Source organism: Arvicanthis niloticus, chromosome 26 (assembly GCF_011762505.2).
Source record: "Arvicanthis niloticus isolate mArvNil1 chromosome 26, mArvNil1.pat.X, whole genome shotgun sequence".
NCBI lineage: Eukaryota > Metazoa > Chordata > Mammalia > Rodentia > Muridae > Arvicanthis > Arvicanthis niloticus.
Window position 1 is genome coordinate 9,216,963 of NC_133434.1, and position 26,678 is coordinate 9,243,640.

General features: G+C 43.9%; 1 protein-coding gene across 4 annotated transcripts in view; it reads right to left on the reverse strand.

Moving 5' to 3' along the window:
- The window catches only part of Jhy (junctional cadherin complex regulator), a 60,741-nt gene that overhangs the window by 12,705 nt on the left and 21,358 nt on the right, over window positions 1–26,678 (reverse strand). For all 4 annotated transcript variants that reach the window (XR_013107496.1, XM_076924782.1, XM_076924783.1 and 1 more), the window contains exons 4-5: window positions 7,397–7,510; window positions 1,516–2,168 (exon numbers count right to left, since the gene is read on the reverse strand). Coding sequence is in view for 3 of the 4 variants with exons in the window: in XM_076924782.1 (XP_076780897.1) it covers window positions 1,516–2,168; window positions 7,397–7,510 (767 nt within the window). In the remaining variant the exon portion in view is untranslated. The remainder of the gene's footprint in view (window positions 1–1,515; window positions 2,169–7,396; window positions 7,511–26,678) is intronic.

A 26,678-nucleotide genomic window follows, 5' to 3' on the forward strand; every position in this document is an offset into this window, starting at 1 on the left:
GTATAGAACTTCTCTCTCTCTTCTAACTTATATGTAAAGTTGTGCCCCATTCTGTTTTTGAAAACAAGCCCCTTGAAGGTGCCCCACAGTGTCAGACTGTGTGTCTTCTGTGTTCTTTAGCGTCAGAGTCATCACATGTCAAATGTCCAGAAAAGATATTTGGTTAAGGAGCATCAGGGATGGTATACTGAAATTACTTTTAAAAATTGACTTTCTTTTTCTTGTTCATAGAAGTAATGGATCTACGTTGTTGGGAAGTTGAACAATTCTAACTCTAAAGAAAGAATGAAAAATAACCTTGATTTCTCTTGCCAGAGATAGCCACATTTTCTTTTCAAGATTTTAAAAACTTAGGTCTTATTTATTTACTCATTTACTTATTAATTTATGACAGGGTCTTACTATGTAGCCTTGGCTGGCTTGGAGTCTGTTATGTAGACCAGACTGGCCTAGAACTCATAAGGATGTCCCTGCCTCTGCCTCCTGAGTGCTGGAATAAAAGTTGTGCACCACCACACCCAGAAACTTTTATGTGTCTGGACGTTTTGTTTACATGTATGTCTTGTACCACAGGGATGCTTAGTGCCTTCAGAGACTGGAGACAACATAAGATCCTCTGGAACTGGAGTTACAGATAGTCGTGAGCCACTGTGTGGTTGCTGGGAATCAAACCCCGGTCCTCTCAGTGCTCTTAACCGCTGAGCCAGAAATAACCATCGCTCACCCTTGGGTGCACTTTCTTTCCATGTGCACATTAGGACAGTAGAGTTCATAGTCCTTGGGTACAAACCTGTTCCTCATTTCCTTGTTCTTACAAGAGCTTTTCCTCAGAGGCATATCACAATCTCCCTAGGCCTTTCCCCACCTTTGACTTCTTAGGTTGCTTCTGTAAAGTGATGGTGTTTCTGTGTCTTTTCTAGGCTATGCCACTCCAGGCTGGAGAGAACTGTTTCTCCAGTCATTACTCAAATCTTTCTAAGCATGTTAATTTCCTCTGCCTGGGTCCCTGTGCCCTCCCCTTGCTCCAACTTCTAGTTTCATTACCATGGAAACAGTAGAGGAGATTTGGGAAGAGAAGAAAGAAGACTGCCAGAAGTCAGGCAGGAATCTGAGGCAGGGGAGGGGTTAGTTGGCCTTTTCTTCTGGCCTCACCTACCCAGGGACTCCACTGTCTCCCTCTTCCTCTCTTTTCTTCCTCTACAAGCCCCTTATTTCTCCTCTAGAACACTACTCAAGATAAGGAAATTCCAGGCAGTTGTGATGGCTCTGCTTAAAATCACTTATGTAAACCCTAAAGTCCCTGAGTTAATACCCAGGTACACACATTGTTTCTGACCTCCACACATGCTCCATAATCCTGTCTGTCTGTCTGTCTGTCTGTCTGTCTGTCTGTCTGTCTCTCACATGTGTGTATATGCAGTCACATGCATATATGTGCACACATTGTGACACAAACACATGTATATTAATAAAAATAAATTTAAAAAATTTTAAATATTTAAAGAGGCTTCTCACCAGAGCATCTCTATGTTCTTGTATTTCGTCTCTGCCTGTGGTTGTTTGGACGGCTTCTTCGTCTTCGTTGCCCTGCGTGTGTTCGAGTGAGAATCAGACGGAGGGCCTCTCTGGCTCGGGGACTCGTGTCTGTGAGAAAGTTCACTAAAGTCCTGCAGAAGATCTATATCAGAAAACATGTAGATGGGCTGCGGCTGATACAAGATTCTCTTCTCTTCCTCATGCCCGTGTCCTCGTCTTTTATTAGCTTCCAGCCCCGAGACAGAGTTTTTATACAGTACTCCGTCAAAAGGCTGCTTGGGTGGAACGAAAGGGTTGGAGGTGACTTTGGGATTGTGGGTGAGTGTTCTGGAGTCCTGTAAATTGGGATTAGAAGCGTTCTCGGGTGCAGCCAGCTCATGCTTTGCTGACGTGTCCATCGTCTGCCTTTGGTTTTGTGGTTGCTGGAGAGGGTTATTCTGATTGTTTTGACTGACCACAGGCTCTTTTGTCCCAAGAGGTTTCAGGCCACTCTGGGGTTTCCTCTGTTTCCGAACCCTGGTCTTGGCTGTTCTTTTGGAAGGTTGCTGGCCGTTGGCTGCATTGGGAGACTGACGTCTTGGGACGTTGCCTGATTTTGTATCTTCGTACTGAGACAGATGTTCTTGGTAATTCTAAAAAAGAAATTATAGTTAAGGCAAAATCAGAGGATGAGTACTCTTCATAAAGTCTCAACGAATTCTTTTTTTTTTTTTTTTAAATGGAGGGTCAAAACATCTTAGGAACGTGACCATGGATGGAAAGAGAGAGAGTATGGGGAGTTCTCTCCTAATTGTAGGTGATTGGAGGGTGAGTGGCCGAGGAAATATTAGTTAGCCCTGACTGAGCTTGAGAGTTTAAAACAGCTCTTTATAGGTCTCTGACTGATAAGCTATATGGGGAGATGTCACCAAATGGGGAATTGGACGGAGAGAAGCTTTACCTCCAATGAGATGCACAGAGGAAGAGTATACGTCTGTGCCAACAGGTGCAGGCTTACGTCAACTAAATGAGTATCTCCAGAATCCCACCCACCAGGCACCAGAGGTTTGCCTGTGCCAACCAAGTACGGGCTCCATCTGACACTCAGTTCAGACCGTCAGCTCGGTGTACACACGCAGGTCAGCAGCTAGAAGTGACCTCTTGGCCAGATGAAACAAATTAGATCTCATTCAGGGGATCCTGAAAGAGCCAGGGCTGTGATGGGATGTCCGTGAAACCACAAGAGTTGTTTTTTTTTGCTTTCTGTTGCCTAATATAGCCTGCGCTTAGGCCATCAAACATCTGGGGGGAGGGGACTTCGATCTCAGCGCAGTCTTCAGGCTTTTTTAAGTCCAGTAACAACAAAATGTACTCCCGGAACAATAGATACACTGTGTAACTAAATTGTGCCGTGCATCCATTTAAGAGTATTTCCCGAGGAGTGGTGCACTCATTACTTTGTGGAAAATGAGCAGGGTAAAGAGGCCTTTGGAACCAATGATTAACTGCTTATTGAAACAGTAAGATGACCATGTGCATGGGTGTGTTATGTAACTGCAATGTCTTTTTCCCCCTTTCAGAGCTCACATGTAAAAAACCCTTCACGACCCACATCTGTGCAATACTAATTGAAAAATGCAGCCATTAGGTCGCTCATTGGAGGCCAGTGAAAATACTCCGACTGGGCAAAGCATGCTTTCCCTTGTTCTGATTTGTTTTAGTTGGTGGGGAAGAAAGATTGTATCACGAGGATGTCGTTTTAGCTTTTCTTTCACGTCCCTGATTCTAATAGAACCAGGTTAGGATGCTAAGGACAAGACTGTTAAATTCATGACAGTAACATATGGTATCGCTCGTACTATCAGTATTTGTAAAGAATGACTTCCATTTGCAATGTAGCATGTTTTCTTTGGGATTTGAGCCATTTAAGAATTGACCGGGGTTCTCGTTGGCTCTTATAAAGGGTTAGTTTTCACCTGCATGTTGGGAGCTGACTTAAGCAGAAAGCGGCTAGATCAACTCTGCAGCCATCTGGAACCATATACCCTGATGAAAGACTTGGTTGTCAAAAGCCTATAACAGCTGAAGCACACTCTGATAAATATATTGTTTATCCCACATAGCTTGTTTTGCTGTTTAGTGACCTCAGCTGTATGGTGCACGTGGTAAAATGTTTTCACCTGTGTTCTCCTACTTGTGTATATAAATACCTCAGAATTCCCTTCAATAGGGGAGACATGAGAAAATAGAAGAGACTGAATCACACCCTGTCTTGTCTCCATTCTTCGCGTCTCTTGCCCCAAGAGCCCCACACTCTCTCTTGACCAGAGCACTTAGCCCCAAAGCGTTGAGGCAAAGCATTGAGGCCGAGTGTGGGCCTCAACACCTGCAGCGCTTCCCCCCTTATTAAAAAAAATGACAAAAGTATCAAATAAACAAAACCCTCTCTGGAGCATCCAGTTGATAAGGTTTTCTTCCACATGGTTTTATCAGGCTGCGTGGGAGAGAACATGGGTAAAAAGACTCGCCCTCCCCCCCCTCCCCCAGATGTGGCCCCAAGTACACGCTTCCTTGTAGTGGGCCCCCAAAAGTGTTACCTGGAATTTATTTTTATTACATTTATTTGTTTGTGTGCATGTGCACGAATCAATTCTCCCCTTCCACCAAGTGGGTCCCAGGGATAGAACTCACGTTGTCAGGCTTGGCGGCAAGCGCCTTCGCTCCCTGAGCCATCTCGCTGGCCCAGAAACTGCTGTTTTCTAACCCGACAGGTGTGTTTCTACACCACAGTGGCTCTCTCCACGCTGCCAGCATGCTAGTAGAGGCCAGACAAGCCTCTCTTGGTTATGATCTATAAACTTTAACTCGAACTGACCAATCATGGCACTCTTTGCAACATTTGTTCAGCCTTTCGCTGAATAAGGGAGTGATACTGGAGTAACTAGACATGCTTTCTGTCGTCACCTGGCTTATGTTTTCTCTTTTTATTCTAACTAAAACAACCAAACAGACAACCCCAGGAGAAATTCCTCTTCTGAGAGGTCCTGGTTACTGCTTGACTCTATCTGCGGTTTCCTTTGTTGCAGACGATTCAGATGACAGCAGCCCTCCTCCTAGGGTGCTTTGTCAACAAGGTCCAAAGACTCATCATTTTTCCAAACCTGAATGGTCTCGAGTGTTAAATCCTCTTATTCACATAGACGTAAGTGCCCGGAGATGTCATTTCAGTCCTCGGAAAGCAAGACATTTCCGGACTTGATATGATTTTTCTCTCACCTTCCAAGTAGCCTCCTTGAGATCTGCCGCTGGCTGGAGATTTATTACCCTGACAATTGTGGCATCAGGTGTCACTCTTTAGGTGGTGAGACCTGAGTCCCCTGAAGTTAATATACAAAGCCATTCTCAGGCTATTTAATCTCCATCAGCGTGGAAATTCGCCATTCTATTCTGTTCTCAGTAGGATTCTTTTGTTGCCAAAACTGGCGATTGGTATCCCCTCCAGGCACTCTGACTAACGGCTTAATGGCAGTAGGTTTTCATATCACATGCGGAGTGACAGCCTTGGGGAATCTGCCTGATGCTGAGGTGAGAGTGGTATGGATGAGACTTGTCCTTGGTCACTGGTGTCCACCCACAGTGTGCCATCGCCCCAGCCCTGTGAAAGGCACTGCCTGCCTGCTTCTGTCTGGTGGCTTTCCTGCTCATGTGTCATGAGCAGAGAGCAGAATGCACGCTCTTCCCCCCATCTCCCCTAACATAGAGCCCACTGTTGCTCTTAGGTGCCCTAGCTGGGGTCTGGGGTCCTGAGAATTCTACCCAGGCTCTAGGATTAACTCTGGCTCAGAAAACTTTCTGTTGTACTCAGTTTATCTTCTGTGTTTGTTTAAAAAAAAAAAAAGTGAGGGCTGGAGAGATGGCTCAGTGGTTAAGAGCACTGACTGCTCTTCCAGAGGTCCTGAGTTCAATTCCCAGCAGCTACATGGTGGCTCACAACCATCTGTCATGGGATTTGATGCCTTCTTCTGGTGTGCCTGAAGACAGCTACAGTGTACTCATAAATAAAATAAATAAAAAGTCTTTTTAAAAAATGTGACCTTAGGTTCCAATATTTATCTGATATTATTTTGTGTATATGTGAATTTTGTCTGAATATATGTCTATGCACTGTGTTGTGTGTACGTGTATGTCTGTTGTCTGTGGAGGCCAGAAGAAGATGTCAGATTCCCTGGGACTGATGTGACCTGCCATGTGGGTGCTGGGAATTGAACCCAGGTCCTCTAGAAGAACAGCCATGGCTCTTAAACACTGAGCCATCTCTCTAGTCCCTATCGAATATTATTAACTAAGTCCATCACTGTCAGCAAGGAAGAACTTCAGATAAACAAGCCTGTGTTGACCAGATCAAAGCACAGCTCTTTAGAAAGAGGGGGAAAGGGGTTAGTCACAGGGACTTGATGGTGGTTAGTGAAGGACTCTGTGCTGTTTCATGACGCCACCATTGCTGCTTTTGTTCTGGGTTTGGGAAGATCCTTCATGCTTAGGACACCTGGAAGGGTCTTCTGGCCAAGGATAGACCTTGGCACGGCCTCAGAGGACCTGATGCCTTCGGTTTGGGCATACCAATGAAATGGGACCTCCGAAACCTGCGAAGACCCACAGGAAAGCACAGACTGTTGCAGGACAATACGGTCCCAGGAAAAGTCCATGAAGAGGTCCTAAGCAAGATGTAAAGATCTTATGTGGGCACAGGAATCTGACATGAAAATCATGATGACGCAGGGCTCTCTGTCAGATCAACTAGTGGATCCTGTCCTCCACACCCCATTGCCAGGGGACACCTCTGTCCTCATCTTTTCCCCAACATCAGCTTGCAGGAAGCCCTGAGTAAGTGACTTGGTTTATTTACTTATTTCAATTCTATCAGCAACCTGGAGACCTGGGGAGGACAAGAGAGGGTTTAAGATGTCTGCCTTTTTTTTTTTTTTTTAAACTTCTATGATGCTTAGAGGAACTTTAATGTTTTGAACTTTTATAGTTGCTTCATGTATGACTTTAATTGGTGATGTCAACAGGCTCCTTAGGCTTGGTGATTTCAAAAGGCTCACCACCCACCCCACCTACCCCACCCACCCCACCCACCCCATCCACGCCCCTTGAGACAAAGTCTCATTGTATAGCCTTGGCAGGCCTGGCACTTACAATGTAGACCAGGTTGACCACTGACTAACAGCCATCTGCCTGCCTCTGAGTGCTGGAACACTGGAATTAAAGATGTGCCACCCATGCAGGGTGAACCTGCATCCTTTAACAGGGATGAACCTGTTCCAGGAACGAGTCCATATAATTCCATGTACCGACCCAGGAAACGATCAGCTACAAATGACCTTTCTATTTCTTCTAGAAATAGTGGGACAATTACCCATCCCCCAGCTACACTTATGAGTGTCCACGGACAAGAAGGATGCCATCATACTAAGATACCAGTTGGTAAGCTTGCATGTTCTGGAAACAAGGCTTGGTGGGGTTCTGAGGGACCACATTCAGCTTCAGAGACAGTGTTTCCTGAGTCTACTGGGGAACTATTAGCTCCCAAAGAAACATATAATTTTTCCTCTGCATATCCTCATCCCTTCTTTCTGTGAGAGGTTTTGTCTCTGTATGTTTGGAGTGTGAAATGACAGTGTTCTGGGACAGGGGACCTTTCACAGTAGTTAGGGTTGCTGGAGGAGCGAGCACACTAGCCATGGCAGAAGGCAGTCTTCGGGTAGGTAGGTCTTCTAGGCTTAGAATAACCCTTAAATGACAAGAACTCAGTGACAAACATTACTTATATCCAGCAGTATCACTTGAAGCACACTTAACACACAATCTCACAGGTGACCTTGAGCTGCTGTGCTCTCTGATGCCATTTGTCCTCAGGATCCATGAAAGTGTTTTCGACTTCTTTGTCATTCTGGACAGTCATCTTGCCAGTATCTCTGATGGGATAGAAAATCTAAGAGGAAAAAAAAAACCACACAGGACAGTAAGTGGCGTATACTACATCCTAAGTGGGTTCATTTCAGTCTTCCAGCCATGGCCCCCCGCCCCCCCATCTGTGTACTCTAGGGAGAGGTCTTGCAGAAACATGCTTTGTGTTTGGTTTATTGCAAGGGTCAATTTCAGTTCTCAGGTACTTACGTCAGACAACTTTCCTCTCCGAGATTTAAAAAAAAAAAACAAAAAACACCAAGATAAACAGTTTCAAAGGAGGAAGAATTTATTTTCTGTGCATGGTTGTAGAGAGACTATCTTGTGTATTGAATGGATGATTGCAGAGAGTTCAGCCCATGGTCACTTAGCCCTGCCATTTTAGGACCTGGGGTAAGGCAGAATATCATGGTGGAGAGTGGTTTAGCATATAGCAGCCAAGAAGCAGGAGACACAGGGGAAGGGGCTGACATCTTAGTGTACTCTCCAAGGGCATAACCTATGACTTACTTCCTCCAACTGGTCCCTAGCTCCTAAAACTTATACCATCTCCCAATAGCACCATCACATGGGGACCAAGCCTTCAATATCTGAGATAAAAATCATTAGAGGGAACTGGGTTTCTCTCAGGGAAGATGAAACTAAAATGTTTTCTCTTGAAGACATGAAGAGAGAAAGGGTGCTTTGAGGTCCAAATACTTCTTGTTTAAATACCTCGTCAGTAAACACCTTAGGGCAGTTATTAGAACAGAATACCACAAGTAACAATTGACCCCATCAACAGACACATGGTCCCATATCCTTTACCTACAATGGGGTCCTGATAAACCCATCATAAATTTAAAAATTTTATTTAATACCCATGCTGACTAGTTTTTTTTTTTTTTTGTTTGTTTTTTTGTTTTTTTGTTTTTTTGTTTTTCAACTTTACACAAGCTAGAGTCTTTTGGAAAGAGGAAACCTCCACTGAGAACATGCCCCCACCAGATTGACCTGTTGGGGCATTATCTTGCTTGATGATTGACGTGGAAGGGCCCAGATCACTGTGAGCAGTGCCCCCATCGCGTTGAGAGACTTGGGTTGTAAAAGAAAGCAAAGGAGCAAGCCAGTAAGCAGGATTACGCTGCAGCCTGATTATGCTCCTGCCTTCAGCTTCCTGTCCTGAGTTCCTGTCCTGACTTCCTTCACTGACGGAGTGTGATCCAAGAGTTGTAAGAAGAACTTCCCTCTTTTCTTCCCAAGTTGATTGTGGTGTTTCCATCACAGCGACATACACCCTAACCAAGACACACACCTAATCAACCGGATACCACACCTTAGTCTTAGTCTACTTGTGCCCGCACCGTTGAGCAGGTGTGGTGGTGCACACCTGTCATTCCCTGCTTGGGAAGCTGAGGCAGGGGGATGGAGAGATGGTGGGAGGTGGTGGAAACTTTAGGAGGTGGGGTCCTAGAGAGAGAACACAAGCCACAGTTTGCCTTTGAAGGACACACTGGGTCTGCTTCCTGATTACCCCATGCAAATAGCTTTTTCCTCCACATGCTGCATCCATGAGATCCTAGGCCATCAGCCTAGGATCAATGGAACCAAATTAATAAAATAACTACATAATGAACTTCCTCTGAAACTGTAATCAAAACGGATCTCTCCTTTTCTATCTGTTTTCTCAAGTATTTCGATCACAGCTATGCAAAAAATACCAGCCCTTCATTGGGTCTTTGTTTCTGGGTTTTTTGTTTGTTTGTTTGTTTGTTTTTGGTTTTTCGAGACAGGGTTTCTCTGTGTAGTCCTGGCTCTGTAGACCAGGCTGGCCTCGAACTCAGAAATCCGCCTGCCTCTGCCTCCCAAGTGCTGGGATTAAAGGCGTGTGCCACCACCGCCCAGCAGGTCTTTGTTTCATATCAAGAACCTGTCATCTTCTATAATCAGGCAAGGCTCCTAGCAGTGGGAACTGGGACACCAACCCAGCCATAAACCCTTCAACCTACAATGTGTCCTGCCTGCAAGATGCGCTGGGCTAACAGTGGAGCAGGACTTGTGGGAGTGGCCAACCAATGACTGGTTCAACTCGAGGCTCACACCAAGAAAGGGGAGCTCACACCTGATGCTGTGTAGATGAACAAGAAGCAGCCCAGAGACTCAAGATAGAACCAAATAAGACTGGCAAAAAAAAAAAAAAAAAAATCACCGAAATGACTCCTAATGATGTTCTGCTAAACTCACAGATCTGTACCTCGCCCAGTTGTCATCAGAGGGACATCGTCCAGCAACTGATAGGGGTAGATGCAGAGACCCACAGCCAAACACTAGATGAAGCCAGAGGAACCCCAAAGAAGGAGGAGAGGAAGGATTCTAGGAGCCAGAGGGGCCAAGGACACTAGGATAACACAGCCCACAGATCCATTAAATGGCTCACAGGGGCTCAGAGACTGAAGTGGCAATCGTGGGACCTGCATGGGTCTGACCTAGGTCCCCTGCATATATGCTATGGCCATTCAGCTTGGCATTTTTGTAGAAGTACTAAATTGTCAGTGGGAGTAGGGGTGTCTCTGACCCTTTTGCCTATGAGTGGGACCTTTTTCTTCTAACGGATTGTCTCGTCCAGCCTTGATAATAGTCTTATTGTAATATGTTATGTTCAGTTCCCTGGGAAGCTGCCATCTCCTCTTCCTCCTCCTTCTCCTCCTCTTCCTCTTCCTCCTCCTCTCCCTCTCCCTCCTCCTCCTCCTTCTCCTCTTCTTCTTCATCCTCTTCCTCCTCCTCCTCTTCTTCCTCCTTCCTCTTCCTATTCTACTTCTTTTAAAATGGGAATGGAGAAGTGTATCTAGGAGACAGGGTAGGTAGGTGGGGAAATGGGAGGAGTGGAGGTAGGAATAACTATGGTTGAGATATAATGCATATAAAGAATACAAGTTAAAATAAAAAAAAATGTGTCTGAGCTATGCAGAACCTGTTAGAACATCCAGCAGAAAGCAGACTTAGAGTCCTAGCATCGCAGTGTAGGAAGAGAACCTGGAAAGAAGACATTTCAAGCCCCAGGACACCCATACCTACTCTAACAGACATTCTTCCAGTCTGCCTGCATCTCCTGGCCGGCAGTGTCAAACTGACTCAGAAGTCTCTCTTATACATTAAACATTCTTCCTAATGTTTCTGTGTCAAGATTCCTCATCCATTCCCTCTGTGACACTCCGCTCCAGTTAGGTTCTGGTGACTCCTGTCTGCTCCCCTACCTGTAAAACGCCAAGTCTCTTCCCTTTTGAAGGGATGCAATTCAGTTTTTAAATGTAGCTTTAAGGCTTTGCACTTTCTTATCTTGTTAAATTTCCTGTGGTAGGCTATGGAGTGTGTGTGTGTGGGGGTAGCCATGTGCAAGAATGCAGGATGGTAGGGACTGGATCTGACAGGCTTGAGTTCACACCCTCTCTCTGCTGTATATGTTTATCGGTGGAGTCTAATGTTCACTGGATACTAACAGGGAAATGTGTTTGTTGACGATTATGTGCTAAGTAAACAGTTGACAATGAAGACAGTCTCACCCCTTTCTGATCAGGATGGCATGTTTAGCTCAAGAAAGATAAACAGTTTCCTTAACCTTGAGTGTAACTTCATCTGTCTCTAGTAAGTCCATGCAGAATTCACACACACACACACACACACACACACACACACACACACACCAGGAAAGAAAGATAGACAATATGGAAGCTTAATCATTGAAAGTCGATCTGGCGCTGGGGAGAAGGCTTAGATGCAGTGGTTCTCAACCTTCCTAATGCTGTGACCCTTTAATACACTTCCTCGTGTTGTGGTGACCTCCTCCACCACAAAACTGTCGTCATTGCTACTTCATAACTGTAATTTTGCTACTGTTACTAATCGTGATGATAATGGACTGGACCTCCGAACCTGTAAGCCAGCCCCAATTAAAAGCTGTCCTTATAAGAATGGCCTTGGTCATGGTGTCTGTTCATAGCAGTAAAACCCTAACTAAGACAACAACCGTGCTTGCATAGTTCTGTCAGACACTTCACATATTGCCATTGATGAAAATAGTTTTGGAGTTAGAGGTCTGGCAAAGGGGTCGTGACCCACAGGTTGAGAACCACTGGCTTAGCGGGCACCATTTGCCCGGGCATACTTAACAACCTTGCATGTAAACACTGAAGGTGAGGCTGATCTTGCAAAGTTCTCTTCCCATCTCCACATGTTCACTGGTGCATGCATGTGGCATACTCATCCATCATACACGTACACAATTATAATAACACATTTTTTTAAAAAAGAGTTGATCTGAAAGTGAGAAGAAAAAAAAAAACCCCAACTGCTTGAATTTTTAATCCTAAAACTAAGATGAAAAAAAAAATCTACTATTTGATTATGGCTGCCTTCTAACTGGACACGATTGTCTACTTTTGAGTGAACAAGCTCCTCTGCAAGTGGATGACCTCACATCCTGATGGAGTCTAAACCTTAGAATGCACAGCTTCCACTTCCCAAATTTGCATCAGGGCTCCCCTTACACAGCTGGTCTCAGAAGTACTCTGAAACACAAAATATTAGGTCTTGGAACAGTTACGGCATCATTGCAAATGTCCCTGTTTTGTTTTTGATTTTTTTTTGTTTTTTGTTTTTCGAGACAGGGTTTCTCTGTAGTCCTGGCTGTCCTGGAACTCACTCTGTAGACCAGGCTGGCCTCGAACTCAGAAATCCGCCTGCCTCTGCCTCCCAAGTGCTGGGATTATAGGCGTGCGCCACCACTGCCCAGCCTTGTTTTTGATTTTTGAGACAGGGTTTTGCTATGTAGTAGCCCAGGCTGTCCTCCTTACTTCTGCCTCAGCCTCCAGAGCACTGGAATTCCAGGTACGTGTGTCTATGCCTGGCTACCATTACCATGATGTTAAAAAGAAACACGACTTCTTTAAAAGAAAAAAAAAATCAACTCTGACGAGAAATGAAGAAAAGGAAAAATCCTAACTAGGATGACTAAGCAGGCAAGGATACTCTTTTAATCTCAAAGAGGCTTAACATGTTTTCTGGTGGGAACAGGAGAGATGACCAATGAGATGCAGATTCTCCAGCTTTTGCAAAGGCAAAGAGAAGCATAAGATGTGCTTTAGGTACTGGGGTTTATCATCGGTGACACTAATTTTCTATTGACAACTGTGATGACCTGAATATGCTTGGGCCAGGGAGTGGTACTATTAGGAGGTGTGGCCTTGTTAGAGTAGGTGTGTCACTGTGGGCGTGGGCTTTAAGACCCTAGTCCTAACTGCCTGTAAGTTAGTGTCTTAGTCAGGGTTTCTATTCCTGCACAAACATCATGAACAAGAAGCAAGTTGGGGAGGAAAGGGTTTATTCAACTTACACTTCCACATTGCTGTTCATCACCAAAGGAAGTCAGGACGGGAACTCAAGCAGGTCAGGAAGCTGGAGCTGATGCAGAGGCCATGGAGGGATGTTACATACTGGCTTGCTCAGCTTGCTTTCTTATAGAACCCAGGACTACCATCCCAGGGATGGCACCACCCACAAGGGGCACCATCCACAAGGGACACCATCCACAAGGGGCCCTCCCCCCAGATCACTAATTGAGAAAATGCCTTACAGCTGGATCTTGTGGAGGCATTTCCTCAACTGAAGCCCCTTTCCCTGTGATAATTCGAGCTTGTATCAAGTTGACACACAAAACCAGCCAGTATAGTCAGAATTGGGCTAGCAGCCTTACATGAAGACATAGAACTGTCAGCTCCTCCTGCACCATGCCTGCCTGGATGCTGCCAAGTTCTGGCCTTGATGATAATGGACTGGACCTCTGAACCTGTAAGCCAGCCCCAATTAAAAGCTGTCCTTATAAGAATGGCCTTGGTCATGGTGTCTGTTCATAGCAGTAAAACCCTAACTAAGACAACAACCGTGCTTGCATAGTTCTGTCAGACACTTCACGTATTGCTAGTCAAGCATCGGCTGCTTCCTTTGCCAGGGAGTGAAGGACACACACTGTTTCTGTGCATGATATTTTGGTAAAGCTTGGCTGAATCACCCCAGTGAGCTTGCTGGGCAGGTAAAACATACTTCTACATTAGCTTTTTGAAAGTGGAGTGGGACACAACCTCTGCCATCTATTTTTTTTCTCTTTCTTTTCTTTCTTTCTTTCTTTCTTTTTTTTTTTTGCGAACCATTCTATTAATACCAATCAAATCGAGAAAATGATCAAATGAAATTGCATTTTGAGCATCGTAAGCTGTGTAATGTCTATTCTGTTAAATTGGGGCCTATAATTGCTTCTGTACTGAAAAGATACAACAAAGACAGCAATCATGGCGTGTCATTATCCCAGACTAGGAAACCGGCCTTTGCAGAGAGGACTTCAAAGGCTTGTGGTTCTCAAATTGCATTTGGCTGCCATTGTCGAAGCGCAGGCAATCTTGATTAGGTGTTTACACTGAGGTAAGGCGAAGAGCAGAGAGTCTGAGTGCTTGGGTCTAGAGCCATTAAAAAATTGTACATTATGTTCCTTGCTTTGAAGTGAGGGTTTGTAGGGAGGAAAGCAACTCAGATTGAGGACAGCTGAGCTAGACTGGGCTGCCGTTTCTCTCTCAAAGAAACACATCGGGTTCGTAGAGAATCAGATGGCACCGCAGAGAGCCAAGCTTCACCCAGAGAGCCGAGTGACACAGCAGATCGGCAGATCGGCATGACACACGCCGACCTATGCATAAGCACACTAATATTAGAAAGTTGTCGCTCCAGGCTGTACCCTTGTCTTCTCTTATATCCTGCCTTTCCTACTGTCTGCGTGTTATCAGCCACGGGGGAGCGTCACATTAGCTGACAAGGCTTTGCCTGTTCCTAGGACTAATGTTCTGGAGAACTGACCACACGCCCCGATTAAATAAGCCGAGGTGTCAGATTAAAATCATATGTTTTTGTATGTAAATGTGTGTGTGCATGCATGTGTGTGTGTGCATGCATGTGTGTGTGTGCATGCATGTGTGTGTGTGCATGCATGTGTGTGTGTGCATGCATGTGTGTGTGTGCATGCATGTGTGTGTGATGTGTATGCCACAGTGCACATACCAAGGGCAGAGAACAACTTGAGGACTTCGTTTCTTCCGCTCACCACAATAGGCTCTGGGTATCAAACTCAGGTTGTCAGCCTTGGCTGCAGGCCTCTTTACCTGTTGAACCCTCTTGTCAACCCAGAGTCAGGTTTTTTTTTTTGTTTGTATGTATGTTATGTATGTATGTATGTATGTATGTATGTATGTATGTATTTTAATGTTCTGATATATCAGCTACTTAAACTCCCACTTTGGGCATAATCACTGGATCTAGTGAGAGTTTCATTATTCATTTGGCTACTGAGTGCTTGGAAGTACTTATTCCTGTCATATTCTTGATACTGGGTTATTTTATTTTATACCTTCTCACATTTCGATGGCCAGCAAAAAAAAAAAAAAAAAAAAGACTGATTCAGATTCTACTACTATGAGGTGACTTTACTGACACTTGGCATGGCTGCTTAAATTACCAAAGGGTTTTGTGTTTTTCAGCTGCTTAGAGAAAATACACGTGAAATATTTGGACCTGTTGCCAGCCTGTCTCCATTCTGATAGAACACCTGAGAACATGTGTGCTCAAAATGAATTTGATGTTGAATCCTGTGGATGGATATGTACATACATATGTGTGTGTGTGTGTGTGTGTGAGAGAGAGAGAGAGAGAGAGAGAGAGAGAGAGAGAGAGAGAGAGAGAGAGAAAGAGTGGGCGTATGTGCATGTGTGCTGTTTTTTTGAGACAGGGTTTCTCTGTGTAGCTCTGGCTGTCCTGGAACTCACTCTGTAGACCAGGCTGGTAATCCTGGAACTCACTATGTAGAGCAAGCTGGCTCAAACTCAAAAATCCACTGTCTCTGTCAGCCAACCAAGTGCTGGGATCAAAGGCATGTGCCACCACCACTCTATGTATATATCTATCTATATCTATATCTATATCTATATCTATATCTATATCTATATCTATATCTATATCTATATCTGTCTTTTCTTTCCTTCTTCTTCTTGTTCTTCTTTTTCTTCTTCTTCTTCCTCTTCCTCCTCTTCCTCTTCCTCTTCCTCTTCCTCTTCCTCTTCCTCTTCTTCTTCTTCTTCTTCTTCTTCTTCCTCTTCTTCTTCCTCTTTTTCCTCTTCCTCTTCCTCTTCTTCCTTCTTCTTCTTCTTCTTCTTCTTCTTCTTCTTCTTCTTCTTCTTCTTCTTCTTCTTCTTCTTCTTCTTCTTCTTCTTCTTCTTCTCCTTCTCCTCCTCCTCCTCCTCTTCCTCCTCCTCCTCCTTCTCCTTCTTCTTCTATGTTCCTTTTCAGAAGACGATTCTGAAGCTGTTAAGACCCCCCCCCAAATGATTATAGTCTCCTACCTTAAAATACTTCCTTACTTTCTCTTGCTCTTAATCTTTTCAAGTGTGCCAAGGCCTCTACCTTGAGCTCCCAACCACATCTTCCGGCTGGAATCCTCACTCCTTCCTGAGCACTTCAAAGTCCCACTGATGGTTACGTGGACCATTATTTCTGGGTGGGTGTGAAGACCATTCTCTGCTTGGGAACTACTCTTCACTTTGTTATCTTTATTTATTTATTTTTTTTAAAAAGATGTATTGATTTATTATGTACACAGTGTTCTGCCTGCATATACGCCTGCATGACAGAAGAGGGCGCTAGACCTTTCTATAGATTGTGAGGCACCATGTGGTTGCTGGGAATTGAACTCAGGACCTCTGGAAAAGCAATCAGTGCTCTCAACCTCTGAACCATTTCTCCAACCCCTGCATGTGTTTAATTATATCAAGGATTATACCTAGGGATTTTCGTATGTTAGGAAACCTAGATCCTTATCCTTAAAAATAAAAAAAAATTTTTTTTTCTGAGACAGCATCTCATGAAGTTACCCAGGCTGGCTTCTAACTCACCATCCTCTTGCCTTAGCTTCTGAAGTAGCTGGGATTACAGACATGTACCATATATTATCAGCCTGGGTCCAAATGTTAACTTCCTTCAGGAAGTCTTCCCTGATTCCCAAATGAACCAACCATAGACACACTCTGTATTTTCTCTCTCTTAACAAAAACCACTGTGTGGCTTGTGTTTTTTTCCCCCTTTGCTTTAGTCAAGGTTATCATTGCTTCAAGGAAATGCCATGACCAAAGGCAATTTGGGGAGGAAAGGGTTTATTCTGATTACATTTCCACAGCTGTTCATCACCGAAGGAAGTTAGGACAGGAACTCAAACAGGCACAGACCTGGAGGCAGGAGCTAATGCAGAGGCCATAGAGGGGTGCTGCTTACTGGTGCTGCTTCCCCTGGCTCAGCCTGCTTTCTTACAGAATCCAGGACCACAAGCCTAGGGAATGGCACCACCCACTATGGGCTGGGCCTCCTCCATCAATTACTAATTGAGAGAATGCCTTACAGCTGGATCTTATGGAGGAGATTCCCCTTCCTTTCAAATGACTCTAGCTTGTGTCAAGTTGATATAAAACGAATCACCACACCCTTCCTTACTGAAGTTCCATGAGGGCAGAACAGAGGGGCTATGGCAGGGCTGCCCTGTTATACAGATCAGGGCACCGTGCATTTGTACTTCCTAGTGGTTCTGAGGATGCCTGGCATAGAGATGGCCAACAAATAGAACCATGGGGCAAATTCGACCCATGTTGTACCTCTGAGCTATCCCAGCTTCATTAGAATGGATATAGTCAGCTGTGTACACAGACTCCATATCCATGGGTTCAGTCAGGGCCTGGGGCTTGGCTTAGGACTTCCCTAGCATGGGTTTAATCCCCAGTATCTCAAAGAAACAACTAAAACAACAAACAAAACCAAACAAGTATCCAAATGACCATGGTTTGTATTTGTTTGTTTGTTCTGTTTAAAAAAAGCATACAATACCCCAACACTGCGTGTGTTCAGACTCAAGCCCCAACCCTGTCACGCCCAGGATAATATGGAGTAATAGCTCTTGTAAGGTGTGAAACATAAGGGAGAGCTGCCTGACAGTTCACACGAGGACGAGCATAAAGTTCACACAAATACCACAGCATTCAATAGAAGGCCTTGAACGCATCAGATTTTAGTGTCTGACAAAAGTCCCCCGTAGATATCGGGGGACAGTTAAAATTACTTAATTGTCCAGGCAGGTGTGTGGTTTACATCAAATCCAGGCAGTGCACTGCCAATAAAATGGGGTGGAGTAGGGTTCCGTCTTCCCTCCCACTCTTGCTCATCGTGCCCCGGGTCCACTGGTCCTTCAGCTCCTCAATCTCTCATGGTCATCCCCTCCCCATGTATCATCTTCCCCAAATATGCATGGCATGGTTTCTCGTGGCCTCCATATCCTCAGAGAGAGACTGCCACTCGACCTAGTTTAAATTGGGATTTCCCACACCTTGGCAAAGCTTTCGATACCTTCTCTGCTTCCTTTCCCCCTTATTGCTAATGTATTGTGTCTATTGTCCACCCCTTCGGCATACATAGTCTCTGTCTCCTCCCTCCATCCCCTCTTTTCTCTTTTCTCCTCTTCTCACCGTAAGAGATCAGGTAAAGAATTTTCTGGTGGCTCAAACGTTTTGGATTTGGGAGGGTTTCGGATTTGGCATCTTGGATTAGTGATTCTCAGGCTGTAGATCAGTTTTTAGTAAGTTCGGGTTGTTTACAAGCCTCCTTCCCTCTTCCGTAAGATCTCAGGAGGAGACACACACATAGTAGCATGACATATTCACAGACTCACAGCAGCCTGGGTCATTTAATACCAGATGACATAAATGCCATGTGCATTGCTTCTGACTTTGATTCAAATTCATGCAATATGCCCTGTGATGTAAGACATCACAGAATCACCCAAAGTGACGGGTACATTTTTGAAAGCTTGGAAGTGACTAATTTTTTTTTTTTTTTTTTTTTTTTTTTTTTTTTTTTTTTTTTTTTTTTTTGGTTTTTCGAGACAGGGTTTCTCTGTGTAGCCCTGGCTGTCCTGGAACTCACTCTATAGACCAGGCTGGCCTCGAACTCAGAAATCTCCCTGCTTCTGCCTCCCAAGTGCTGGGATTAAAGGCGTGCGCCACCACCGCCCACCCTGACTAATTCTTAAAAATGATTAATTGTGTGAAATTTCCAGTCTCCAAACAGGCATGCCTAAGCTACATGGGAAGTTTTTTTCCTGCCTGGATCCATCTTCAGTCCTGTGGATTTAATGAAGTGTCGCTCTAGAGTGCCAAGTGGGGCCCCGCCGGAAGGATGCCTCAGAAATGTCTCATATTGAAAAAACTATAAAGTTCAATTGGAATTACACAGTCATAAGTAAGTGCTCTTGTGTTGGTATAGGACAAAATAAGAAAATCTATCAATCAATGAACAACCCTGGAGTCCCTGCTGGGCGGAAGAGTAACTTCCACAAGTACTGTGGGAGCCAGATCTCAACAGCAGTGCTACGCCAAACCAGTCTATAAGAGCGGAGTCCGTGCTTCCAACCAAGTATAGTTAAAAAGATGACCATAACTTAAATTAGGGAAAGCTAGATCTTACGGACTACTTAAAGCTTCCCTTAGCTAGCAGCCATGGAAAGAAGAGCAAGTTAGTACTTGGAGAGTGGTTTTCTCAGTAGGAAACTGTAAGTTCATCTTAGCATTCAATAACGAATACATCATATAGGGCCTGTGTGACATTAAGAGCTTCCACTTCTGGAATGCCATTTGAATATACCAATAATCCTGAATCTGCTGTAGAAAGTCAACATTTGTGGGGTTTTACGGTGTTTTTTTTGTTTTTGTTTTTTTTTTTTTGAGACATCATCTCATGTAGCCCAGGTTGAACATGATAGCTCAGGGTATCTGAGGATGGCCTTGAACTGCTTCTGCCTCCCAACGGCTGGGGTAAAAAAAGTATGTACCACCATGCTGGGTTTATACAGAAGCAGGTGGATCTCTGTAAATTCAAGGCCATTCAAGGTAATACAGTGAGACCCCAAATAAGCAAGAAGATAATAGAGAAATATTCAGAATTGTAGTCAAGCAGACCTCTAGAGAGGTCAGATTTGAGGAGGGGAAATGTTGAAAGGCTTATGATGCCAAATTATAATTTAAAATCAAAGTCTTAAATACTGTGTATATGACCCAAAGTTATTCATAAGTTCCTTATCTTAAATTCAAAGCTCAATTATTAAAGAAATGTGCCAACTAAGTGGATATAAGACTGCAAGTCTCAAAGGCCAGTGAGATGGCTTGGTAGTAAGGCTCGTGGTCAAACCTGACAACCTGAGTTTGTTTCCTGGGACCCACATAGTGGAAGGAAAGGATCATGTTCCACAAGTTGTCCTCTGACTTCCACATGATGGAGTATCGAGCATGTAACCAATCAATCAATCAACAAACAATAAACACAATAAAAAATGGTAGGGTTCCATAATGCATGGGTGGAGTTTGATTGACTGGGATAATTAAGAGACAACATTTTCCAAGAGGATCAAGGAAGTGTGGCAGACACACTCATTTGGAGTGTGATATCCTGATCCCATAGGCTGGTTGTCTGGATGAAATGGGGTGGGGGGAAGGGACATACCCCTGCCCCCACTTCCTGGCCAATGTAAAATGAGCTTCTCTGCTCTGCTCCACTCTCTCCAACATGACAGGCAGAAACTGGTTCCATAGGAACCTCTCTTCCTTCAAGTTGCTTTTCTCTCAGGTAATTTGACATACCACCACTGTCTTAGTTAGGGTTTTACTGCTGTGAACAGACACCATGACCAAGGCAACTCTTATAAGGATAACATTTCATTGGGGCTGGCTTACAGGTTCAGAGGTTAAGTCCAGTATCATCAAGGCGGGAACGTGGCAGCATCCAGGCAGGCATGGTGCAGGAGGAGCTGAGAGTTCTATATCTTCATCTAAAGGCTGCTAGCAGAACACTGGCTTCCAGGCAGCTAGGAGTAGGGTCTTAAAGCCCACACCCACAGTGACATATCTACTCCAACAAGGCCACATCTCCAAATAGTGACAGTCCCTGGGCCAAGCATATGCAAACCATCATAACCACCATCAGAAAAAAAAAAATGTTGGCTAAACTGGATGCCCCCTATAGATGGTCTTTAAGTAGCAACACCATAGATGTCACATTATACAATATGTGTATGATATGTCATCATATCATACTCAGGTACACAAGGTATGTCCTATTGTGCCCTTCTGCCACCTGAGAGTCTTTATTTCTGGGAACTGTAGCTTGAGATAAGAAAAGACCCTTTAGGAGAGCCTATTCTTTAAGTACTTTTCTTTCTTTTCCTATAGCGAAGGGATTGTGTGTACACACATGCGTGCATGTGTCCATGTAGGTGTGAATGTAGATGCCAGAGGATACTTGGATATGTCCTTCCTCAGCCCCTGCTCCCCTTTAATCTGTTTTTTTGTTTTGAGACAGGGTTTCTCTGTATAGCCCTGGCTGTCCTGGAACTCTGTCTATAGACCAGGCTGGCTTCGAACTCACAGAGATCCACCTGCCTCTGCCTTCCAAGTGCTGTAATTAAAGGCACGTTCTTTTCTTTGCACAGGGTCCTGGAAGGTCACCAATGAGGCTAAGCTGGCTGGCCAGTGAGCTTCAGGAATCCCTTATCTTCTTCTCAGCACACACTACCATCACCAGTCTTCCCTACTTCCAACAGGGGTTCCGGAGATCGAACTTAGGTCCTTGTACTTGCTGGTTGAGCCATCCCCCAACCCCCACCCTAATATCGTCCCTTTACTGCGGATCCACCAGATGTCAGGAGCTTTATATAAAGTGGTCAAATAGACTTCTAATGTAGAAGTTGTTGACCTTATAAGCAAGATAAGGTTTCAAGGAGTCACTTGCTCAAACACCTGGCAATGACGTATGCTGAGATCCAGGATGTCGCCCACCATTTGACTTCCCCAATAGTGTTGTTTTTCAGTTTTATGGTGTTATTCGACAACCCCACCCCCACCCCAAATTGTCTTGGTCCTCATACAAAGGTACTGCTACAAGGTGGGGCAAGCCAACACTCTTCTTCGAGGACCTCTGCTGTGTTTGTCTTTTGGATTCGTCCCTTTGGGGCGCAGCTCAATGATGCCTCTACATGAGATTACTTTAATACATACAGCTTGTTCGGTTTTCTGTGAGATGCTACCTGTTTCTGGTCTGGGTCACATGGATGGAAAGCAGGCTCCTGGATAGATGGGGGCTCTATATGCCTTATTTTCTGCTTCATCCTTAGTAAAGAAAAGAGAACCCAGGGTATAGTTGAGGCTCAGTAAATACTCGAGGCCTGATTGGCCTATTGGTCCACAGATCTGGACAGTGGCTTCAGTTTATGGTTTCCCATTGTCCTGAGGACTGCAGACAGTTGATAACCCTTCTGCATTTACAATTGTAGATTGCTTGTAATTTCTTTTCACGATATTAGTAGGAAAGGGACAAGTCACACGGATAAGGCACTCAGAGCTCTTCTGAACTCTAAACCTCACCTTCATCTTCAAAGTCTATCGAAATCAAGATAGAAGGACAGTTTTTGTACACAATTCCTGTTAATGGTAGGTCATAAATTCGACTCAGATGCCAATGAGTTTCAAATACTCTGGGCTCCTGAATAAGTGACTAACTTAGGGCAGAGGCCCGATGGTGATACTCAGGTTCCCTCTAGTGTGTGCTTCTCACGTCAGTTCCTAGCGTCACACACCACATGCCTGAACCCACACTGAAAAGTGTGTGCACGCCTTTAATCCAAGCAGGCAGAGGCAGGCGGATCTCTGAGTTCAAGGCCAGCCTGCTCTATAGATTAAGTTCCAGGATAGCCAAGGCTAAATAATAATAATAATAATAATAATAATAATAATAATAATAATAATAAACCCTGTTTCAAAAAAGAAAGAAGAGAGGAAGAAAGTATGTGAGTGTGATGGTTTGTATATGTTCAGCCCAAGGAGTGGCATTATTAGAAGGTGTGACTCTGTTGGAGTAGGTGTGGCCTTGTTGGAGTAGGTGTGGCACCGTGGGTGTGGCCTTTAAGACCCTACTCCTAGCTGTCTATAAGTCAGTGTTCTGCTAGCAGCCTTTAGATGAACATATAGAACTCTCAGCTCCTCCTGCACTATGCCTACCTGGATGCTGCCATGTTCTAGCCTTGATGATAATGGGCTGAACCTTTGAACCTGTGAGCCAGCCCCAATTAAATGTTGTCCTTATGGGATTTGCCTTGGTCATGGTGTCTGTTCATAGCAGTAAAACCCTAACTAAGACAGTAGGAATGTATACCAACAGTTCTATGGAAAGAACAGCAGGAAAGACCATGGAAAAACTGAAGGGCTAACAAGGACCTTGAATTTCTGGCACTCCTGTCTCCATGTACTAGAGTAACAACCCTGTGCTACCATGCCTGGTCAATATGGTGCCAGGGATCAAACCCAGGGCTTTGTGTATGCCAGGCTGGCACTTTACCAACAGACCCACAGCCCTCAGCCTCCCCTGACCCTCATTTGTTGCTGTTTTTCAATGTAGTCTTTTTTTTAAAAAATGGTAATTATAGTATATAGGTATGGTTCAAAAACAATAAACACAGCCAGGTGTGGCGGTGCATGACTTTAATTCCGGCACACCAGAGGCAGAAGCAAGCAGATCTCTGTGAGGTCCAGGATAGGTTATGTGTGAGACCCTGCCCCAAAACAAAGAAACGGCGAGAGAAAGAATAAGAAAAGCCCACGGGCATAAAGAGGCAGAAGGTGGAAAAGCCCTGCTATCCCCCTCCCCCAATTCCTTCCTATGCATCACCTAAGCAGTGGTCCACAGTGTCCACAGCACATAGTCCAGACCTAAAATTTATCATCGTTCTGCATGAGCCTCCTCACGTGCAGAGGTTACAGGCGTGGATGACACATCAACTTGACATGCATTTTTATTCCTTCTGGTTTTTTTTTTTCCTTTTTCTATATCTGCCTGTTTTGCCCCTTGAATTTCTCTTACTGATAAAGGCTGTTAAATTGACCGAAGCACTTCAGAGTGAGCCTCCATTTCTTAAACACCCACAGCCTGCTCTATTGTGCAGATCTACCGTAAGTAACTTCTGAAACTACTGCCTCCAGAAGGATGGCTATTTAGGTGGCTTCTGATCTTTTTATATCACAAACAGAGCTGAAATGAATCATCTTGTATAGGTGGTTTTTTTTTTCCCCCCAAGACTGCACACATTTATCTAGGACAAATACCTAGGAGTGGAGTATGTTGGGCCAAATAACAATACTAATTACAAAATCATATGCTGCTCTCACTGTGACTCGGGCACTAAGGTAAGCCCTCTCTGTATACCAGCCTACTCATTTCATATTCTTAACCACCCTATGAGGAAAAGACTGTTATTATCTCCTTTATAGATGAGTACGCTGTGGCACAAAGAGGTTTAATAGCCTGCACAAGGTCACAGAGCTAGCACAGGGCAGAGGCAAGCAATAGGGCTGTTTTTAGACATCATGTTCTGGTTTTCCTGGGACTGTAATTGTGTTTTACGTAGACATATGTCGTCCTTTATCCTGGTCCTGCTGATCTCTTCTCTTCTTGGCATTACAGTGCATCTTTATCAACAGACCCTCTGCTTATTAATTATAGGTGGACATGAATCTCGATGTAGTATTAACTTGTTCTTCTCTTCTAGTGACAGATGCCCAGCATGTTCAGTAGTGACGTTTTAACTTCTGTGTGACTCTCCATTGAGCTTTTATGTATCCTTCTATGGTGACTTCAGTCTCCTCACTGACACGGAGAAGGGCATCTTTATGGATTAGAGATAGAGTTTTACTTCTGGCATAAATTAGAGATTTTTTTTTCCTACTTTGTTTCTTATATTTTACATTGTTTATACTTTTCTCTGGTAGTTTTTTTTTTTTTTTTTTTTTTTTTGGTATACACAAGGCTAAATTATTAATCCCTTAGTGATTCTTGATTTTTTTTTTTTTAATAATTTAGGCTCTGAAGAGAATCTTTCTATTTTTTTCTAGTGTTCAGTTGGTTGAAGTTTAATAATTAAACCTCAGACCCATTTGTAATTTATTTTATATGATGGACATAGGAATCCAGATTGCTGCTTTCCTTGGGGTTACCCAGGCTGCCGTTTTGAGAAGGGACAGCGTTTCTTATTGTGCTACGTATACAGTTAGGTTCTCTTTATAGACTTCCCATTCTACTGTGTTCAAGTTTTCAGTCTACATATGATTAAATATTAATAATATATATGTATATATATGTAATAAATATTAAATATATATGTATTAAATATAACCCTATGAGTTGAAGCCCTATAATGTATTATAACATCCAGTAGGGCTCCACCATTCATTGCTCACTTGTGTGTTGTGTCGTGTGTGGTTGTGTGTACCAGTGTGTGCACATGCAGTGGTCAGAACATGACTTAGAGTGTTTTTCTGTGTTATTCCCATCCTTATTGCCTTGAGGTAGGGTCTTGAACTTGGAGCTTGCTGTCTTGTCCAGGCTACTTGGCCTACAGTGAGCTTCTGGGGTCTGTCTGTTCCTACTGCTTCACATGCTGGGGGTAACAGGAACACAGAGCCATGCCAGGCTTTTTTAATGTAGGTCCTAGGGATTTGAACTCAGGTCCTCAAGCTTACAAAGCAAGTGCTGTTACCCACTGAGCCACTGGCCTCTCCCCAGGCTCTGTAGTAGTCTTAATTTCCACAGCTTTCTTTATTATGCTTGCTTATTATGAACTTAATAAGCAGCCTTTTAGCTTTGATCAACCAACCAAGATCACAAGTTCGAGGCCATCTTCAGTTACAAAGAGAGCTCAGGACATGAAACTTGGGTGGGTCTCAAAACCCAAAACAAGACAACAAGCAAGCCAACCAAAACCCAACCAGACATCCATGGGGGAAGCTGTCACATGTTCATATACAACAATTCAGAGAGAACACACATTTTTGTATTACTGACAGTATTCAATGAAACAAATGACATGTATCATTATGGCATTGTTAGGTCAAACATATTTCTTTGTTTTAAAAAAGGAATAAGAAGAGTAACAAAAAAAAGTCCATCTTGGAGAAATGGTGAAGAAATGGCTTCAAATGGTAAAAGCAGTCAGAATTAAGACATTTGAACCCAGGGCATGGGTGGACAAAGTCAACATCTCCTTTAAACAGCAAGTCAAGAGCTCAAAGACGGGAAATCTAACATGGATTTAAAGGTTCCTCTGTGAGAAAACACAAGAAAAACCAGTCTATGAGAACACCGACAACCAAAGCACCCCACATAACTAACTACAAAAATTAGCAATTCAGGGGTCAGCCACGTAGTTCATGGTAAAGCTTTTCCCCCTTATACTGAAAATATAATTCCTGAAAATATTATTTCTGCCTCACTGTTGCCTCTCCTTCATGAGAGGTTGTCTAGGGACACTTTTGAAAGTAGTAACAAGAGCTGGATGTCACCTCAGTACCCAAGAGGCCGAAGCAGGATGGTTGCTGCGAATGTGAGGAGGCTAACCTGGGGCAGCCTGAGCTACCAAGCAAGACACTGACCCAAAACAAGAAACAAAATGGTAATGAAAAGTGTTACCCCAGGCTGGGGAGGAAGAGATGGCCAGCAATAGATATTGTTACTCTAGAGTTCATTTAAGTATTTTAAGTAAGCAATCAAGTGAAATTTCTAATTTCATATTGTTGTTTGTTTGTCTGCTTGCTTGCTTGTTTGTTTGATTGGTTTGAGACAGGGTTTCTCCATGTAGCCCTGGTTATCCTGGAACTCACTCGGTAGACCAGGCTGGCCTCGAACTCAGAGATTTACCTGCCTCTGCCACCTGAGTGCTGGTATTAAAGGCGTGCGCCACCACTGCCTGGCTGACATTTCACAAAAGTTTTATAAAACAACAACAACAAAATGTTTACATTTAAAACAGTAAAAAGGTGTTGAGAACTAATGACGTCTAGCTGTCTTGAGAATTCAGTTAAACATTCTGCATCCATTCCTGTGGGGTTTTTTTGTTTGTTTGTTTGTTTTTTGTTTTTGGGTTTTCAAGACAGGGTTTCTCTGTGTAGCCCTATTTGTCCTGGAACTCACTCTGTAGACCAGGCTAGCCTCAAACTCAGAAATCCACCTGCCTCTGCCTCCCAAGTGCTGGGATTAAAGGCGTGTGC